Source organism: Physeter macrocephalus, chromosome 1 (genome assembly GCF_002837175.3).
Source record: "Physeter macrocephalus isolate SW-GA chromosome 1, ASM283717v5, whole genome shotgun sequence".
Lineage (NCBI taxonomy): Eukaryota > Metazoa > Chordata > Mammalia > Artiodactyla > Physeteridae > Physeter > Physeter macrocephalus.
In genome coordinates, this window is record NC_041214.2 from 77,659,692 (window position 1) to 77,665,970 (window position 6,279).

The 6,279-nt window shown below is 34.1% G+C and overlaps 1 protein-coding gene across 5 annotated transcripts in view; it reads left to right on the top strand.

Moving 5' to 3' along the window:
* Positions 1–6,279, top strand: part of VPS8 (VPS8 subunit of CORVET complex) — a 290,094-nt gene that overhangs the window by 125,384 nt on the left and 158,431 nt on the right. For all 5 annotated transcript variants that reach the window (XM_055084239.1, XM_055084243.1, XM_055084241.1 and 2 more), the window contains 3 exons: positions 2,753–2,835; positions 3,565–3,649; positions 4,531–4,629. In XM_055084239.1, coding sequence (XP_054940214.1) covers positions 2,753–2,835; positions 3,565–3,649; positions 4,531–4,629 — 267 coding nt within the window. The remainder of the gene's footprint in view (positions 1–2,752; positions 2,836–3,564; positions 3,650–4,530; positions 4,630–6,279) is intronic.

Here is a 6,279-nt window from a genome sequence, read left to right on the forward strand (position 1 = left end):
GCCGCTCCGTGGCATGTGGGATCTTCCCGGACCGGGGCACGAACCCGCGTCCCCTGCATCGGCAGGTGGACTCTCAACCACTGCGCCACCAGGGAAGCCCTATGCTGATTTTTTATGGTAATATATGCCAAGCCAGAGGTTGAGACTCAGGTAAAGAATATAGGATTACAACAGCGAACCCTTTCTCTGCACAGCTGTGGCCCCGTGACTGCTGCAGACTGTCTTAGGGAAGAGAACAGCTGCTAAAATTTTGATTGTCTCTTAAATTATACTGAATACAAATAGTAATGTGGATCCCTCGTTTTGCCCCTATTTCTCTTTTGGCAGGAAAAGTGAAACATGTTATGCATGGTGTTGCTATATAAAATGATAAAAACTTATGTAAATTACTAAATAAAGCAAAAATAAAAACCAAACCTAAATGTAAAAGCCAAACCTTTAAAAGTAATCATAATGTAGTTATCTATTATTGGGAATCCCTTTTGGGATTATCTGGGTTTTTTTCCCCAACTCATTTTAGAAAATAGAAAGAAAACTGATGAAGTAAATTGCTCAAGGTCATAAATGAGATTAGAACTCAATTCCTTCCCTTCTAATCCAGCACTCTTTCTCTTGTACTGTTTGTCATATATCAAAATTTGTTTATGCAATATATTTGAATATTTTCCATTGGTATGCTGATAAAAGTTTAACAACTGGTTCACACTGATATGAACGTTGGTTGATGTTTTCATTTATTAAAGTGAATAAGATGAAAGTACAACAGTGAAAGTATGTCAGAACTTCATTCATCAGTGTGACTTCTTTGCTGAATCGGATAACAGTTTTTGAATGCTGGAAAATAATTCCGTAATTTTTTGGTGCTATTTATAGTGTAATGTCTCTGACATGCATACTTTTAAGTTTGACTATCTTTTTAACATTATCTCCATCACTTTCTTAACCAGAAATTGGCACGCTTTTTCTGTAAAGGACCAGAGAGTAAATATTTTAGGCTTTACGGGTCACATAGAGTCTTTGTCACATATTCTTCTTTGTTTGTTAACCCTTTGAAAATGTAACAAGCCCTGATTTACAGCATTTGCCAGTTTCCATGGTGTAAGTATTTCCACCATGACTGACTTCAGTCTACCAGCATGATGTCACCCGGCACATGGAATTGGGGAGAGATGCACCATCCCACACACTTATGTAATATTTCCACCATACAGATACGGCTACAGTAACTAACCTTGAGAGCATACACAGTAAAATGTAGTAAAATAATTAGGAATTGGTGAGTGTGGGTGTTGATTACCTTCACTTTTAATTTATTTAATTGTAGGTTTATATAATTTGATTTTTAACAATGCCTGTATTTAACCACGGGCTTACAAAATTCCTGAAAAGTTAAGTCAGGTTCAGCTCAGTAAGTTGGTTCAGACTGGCTCCAGCAATGGCAGTTGATTATGTTATTCCAAACTGAGGCTTCTAGCAGGTGGGTTCACGCTATCATTGCTCTATATAGCAGTACATTATAATACTCAAAATGGATTAAATTAAAGTTCTGAAGTGTAAAGGTAGGATAGGTTTTATTTCTTTTCTGCCTTTTAAAAAAAATTTGACTTGAAAGTAATCAATTTCCTGTGTTAGAAAAATATTTTGTTAAATGGTTTCCTGGAATTCTGAGAAAGGGCATGTTACTCTGGATCTTGAACTTAAATATAGGAGAGAGCTTTCTCATATTGCTCTGACTATGTAGTGATTCTATTATATTTGAGGTTTATTTAAAAATATTGATATCTCAACATCCTGGTCACCTTTTTTTATTCAGCTACTTAGTGTGGTAAAGATTAATTATATGAACCCCAGCATTTTTCTTTGTTTTTTATTGTGGTCAAATATGTATACACAATAAGATTTGGCATTTTAAGTGTACAGTTCTCATTAAATATAATCTTACTGTTGTGCAACCATCACCACCATCTGTCTCCAGAACTTTATAGTCCCAAACTGAAACTCTGTACCCATTAAACAGTAAGTCCTCGTTACCCCTCCCCAGCACCCTGGCAACTATTAAACCTTCTGTCTCTGTGAATTTGACTACTTTAGGTGCCTCGCATAAGTGGAATTATACATTATCTGTCCTTTTGTGACTTATTTCACTTAGCATAATGTTTTTAAGGTTTATCGATGTGTGGCATGTCAGAATTTCATTCCTTTTTAAGGATGAATAATATTCCATTATATGTATATACCATATTTTGTTCATCCATTTATCCATTGATTGACATTAGGGTTGTTTCCACCTTTTAGCTGTTGTGAATAATGCTATACTGTGAGAAACGCTAAGTTTAGTTAGAAAAATTAACACGTGAACATGGATACTACCTGTGGGCAACAGATTTTAAAGAGCCATGAGTCATAAAGGCACCAGACAAAAATTCACTTATTGAAAGAATACATATGGACGTTTTTTAGCTTAGTGGAGGGTCAATTAGATATTCTAATAAGGCTTTGTTTGCAAACACTTTGGCATCCTTCCATGTTTGAAAATAGAGCTGTTTATCTTTTTGTAAGACTTAAGTACAATATGATCAGCATTATAATGGCAGTCTAATCCCTTGTATACATGAAAGCCAGACTGAAACATCAGCACATAATAAGACAAAAGCAAAAAAGGTATGGTTTCTGTGGCCGAATGGACCCTTAAAGAGCTAATAAATAAAAGTAGATTCCAAAGTGTTTTTACTCATTTATTTTAAATGTTCAGGTCCTTTTAGAATTGCTGCAGGCTGGAGGCATAGTTCAGTTTGAAGAGAGTCGGCTCATCCGTATGGCAGAAAAGGCAGAATTGTAAGTTGCTTTGAAGCCATGTATTAGTTCCCATAGAACTATTAAATTACATTTCTCTAACTTGAAGCCCAGTTTATTTATGCATTGCCATTTTTTTAAGAAAAGTTATGCATGTAACAACAAAAAAAACCTGGGTGCAAAAGTTTTTGCCTTTCAAGTCTAGAAATTAGTTAGATTTGCAGGAATTATTAGCAAGTAAATTTGAAGTGCTTGTACATTTTAGTGTGAAAATGAAATAGCAGCCTTATGATTTATTGTAGTTTTATTTACTTAAAATTTCCATGGTATTTCATAGATTTTTGACAGTTATCTTATATATATTATAAACAATGCAGAATTTAACATAGCAAATAAGATGCAATATGTTAGCACTACTGTTTAGTTTGGTGAATATTTCATTTGACATATTTAATTCTGAACAGGGAAATTTCATATAATTGATTACATTGATATGTAATATATTAACTATTTTTTATGTGACGCATTGTTGCTTTAACATTTATTTTGTACCCAGCTTTGACACTTCTTATAAACGTAGTATTCAGCAGCATCTTAAACATATATTTAGAGGAATGGCAGGTACTGTAAGTTCATTTAACAATAGAAATCACATCTACTATATTCATTTTCCTTAATACTAACCTCTATGCCTGAGCAAATGTCTTGAAACAATAAGCTAATAACCACCTGCCTGTTTGGTACACTGAAGTTTTTCCTTTTATGTTCTAGCTATCAAATTTGTGAATTTATGTATGAACGAGAACACCAATATGACAAAATTATTGATTGCTACTTACGTGACCCACTAAGAGAGGTGAGTTAAGAGACAGCTTTACCCTTTTTTCTTACTCAGTCCCCCTCCTCCCCTTATCAAGATGAAATAACTGTTCAGTAGGTGTAACTATTCAGTAGAAATATTTGGACATATGTTTGCTGATTTAAAGTTTTGTTCATTATTCAACAGGGTTTCATTGAGTGCCTGCTATTCGCCAAGTATATATTGATAATTAAAACAGATATATAGTTCCTGTAATTTTATAACTTATAGTTTAGTGATGGAGATGGACAGTAAGAAAACCAAATATTTAGTTACATATTGTGATGAGCGCTAGAGAAACTGGGTGCAACATGAGAGGATAATGGGGAAACTGACTTATACAGAGCAGCCAGGGAAAGAATCTCAGATAAAATGACTTATAAACTGAGTTTTGGAATTTAAGAAGAAGCCAGTCAAGCCAACAGCCAGTAGAAAAATGTTGCAGGATCAGGAACAGTATATGCAAAGATCTTGAGGTGGGAAAATTTTTTGACATGTTCAAGGAACTGAATAGAGATCGTATTAATGAAGCTTAGATCATTGTAAGTTGAGCATAATGGGCAAGGGCAAAAGTGATTTGAGATGAAATTGGGAATGTGGACAGAGACCACCAAAGCAAAAAAATGATATTCACTGTTAGGTTAATGAAATTGAGACTAACATTAATTGGAACAGATTTGCAACTTCTAAGAATCTACCCTAAACTTTAAACAATTACTCTTTCTCTTTTAAGTCAGTCGTCCATCGGTTAACTATCTCCAAATGGTTTTCCATCTCCAAATAACAGTTATTTACCAAGACTGGTACAGTTAGTAGATAGTGACTAAATATTGCTTGAGTGAATGAATGAATGAATTATATTGTCTTGTGCTTTTCAGGAAGAAGTCTTTAACTACATTCACAATATCTTATCCATTCCTGGACACAGTGCAGAGGAGAAGCAGTCTGTATGGCAGAAGGCAATGGATCATATTGAGGTACTGATTCAACAGAATTTTTAAAACTTTCCCATTTGTATGGATATCTCCCAAATTAAGTTTTTCTAACTAAGCAGTTGGAGGTATTATATTATTAAATTGATTTGCTTGAGGATTAACATCTTTTTCAGATAATTTATTCTACCTCACATTTGTATTTGTAAAACCCATGTCATACACAATTTATTATATCATGACTTCTGAAAATAGCTCATGTTCAACCAGCTAGTTGACAAACTGGAATTTTAGTGGGTTTTTACAGTGTTCTTAGAAATTCTGAAAGTACTACTGATCTTTTTCTCTACTACATGATGGAGCCATTCCCCCTAGTCACCTGATGGAATTTTAGAAACATTACTGCAATGAATTGTTCTCTCTGATGTATTTCCCTTCTTTATATAAGAGGATGATGATTCTGATTTTGTTTATGCATGCTGTTTTACAAGAATGCGAGAGTTGACTTTGAAACTAAAAGTTCTTTTTTAAAAACTTGCTTATAGATGCCTAAGTGGAGAGACGAATACGTGTGTGATGAACATGTGATCAGAATGCATTCTAAAAAGAGGCCCAAAAATCACTCCTCACTTCAGTTTCTTTAGGTTCATAAATACAATATTCCTCAGAAACCAACAGACCTAGAGATTTGCTTTAATCTGTTCTGTATTATGGGTCACTAATTATTGAAAAAAAGTAGTAATGAAGGATGTTGAGGTAATTCTAGTTTTGGAAATAACATTTATATCTAGAGAGTTTCTCTCCTCCTTGTAGCAAGGATCAGGTAACTTCTGGTGATGGGTTTAGAGATGTAGTGAAAGATATGATTATGCAACATGTTTTTAAATTTTTTTTACATATGAAAAATAATAAGAGCTCTGAAACTTTGAGAATGCATTGCATGTAGTGTGAATACTTTTAGTTCCTGATAATTGTAACGTTTAGAAAGATCAGAAATGTGAACAAAAGGCCATATATGACAAACCCACAGCCAGCATCGTTCTCAATGGTGAAAAACTGAAACCATTTCCACTAAGATCAGGAACAAGACAAGGTTGCCCACTCTCACCACTCTTATTCAACATAGTTTTGGAAGTTCTAGCCACAGCAATCAGAGAAGAAAAAGAAATAAAAGGAATCCAAATCGAAAAGAGGAAGTAAAGCTGTCACTGTTTGCAGATGACATGATGCTATACACAGAGAATCCTAAGGATGCTACCAGAAAACTACTAGAGCTAATCAGTGAATCTGGTAAAGTAGCAGGATACAAAATTAATGCACAGAAATCTCTGGCATTCTTATACACTAATGATGAAAAATCTGAGAGTGAAATTAAGAAAACACTCCCATTTACCATTGCAACAAAAAGAATAAAATATCTAGGAATAAACCTACCTAAGGAGACAAAAGACTTGTATGCAGAAAACTATAAGACACTGATGAAAGAAATTAAAGATGATACAAATAGGTGGAGAAATATACCATGTTCTTGGATTGGAAGAATCAACATTGTGAAAATGACTCTACTACCCAAAGCAATCTACAGATTCAATGCAATCCCTATCAAACTACCACTAGCATTTTTTACAGAACTAGAAAAAAAAATTTCACAATTTGTATGGAAACACAAAAGACCCCAAATAGCAAAAGCAATCT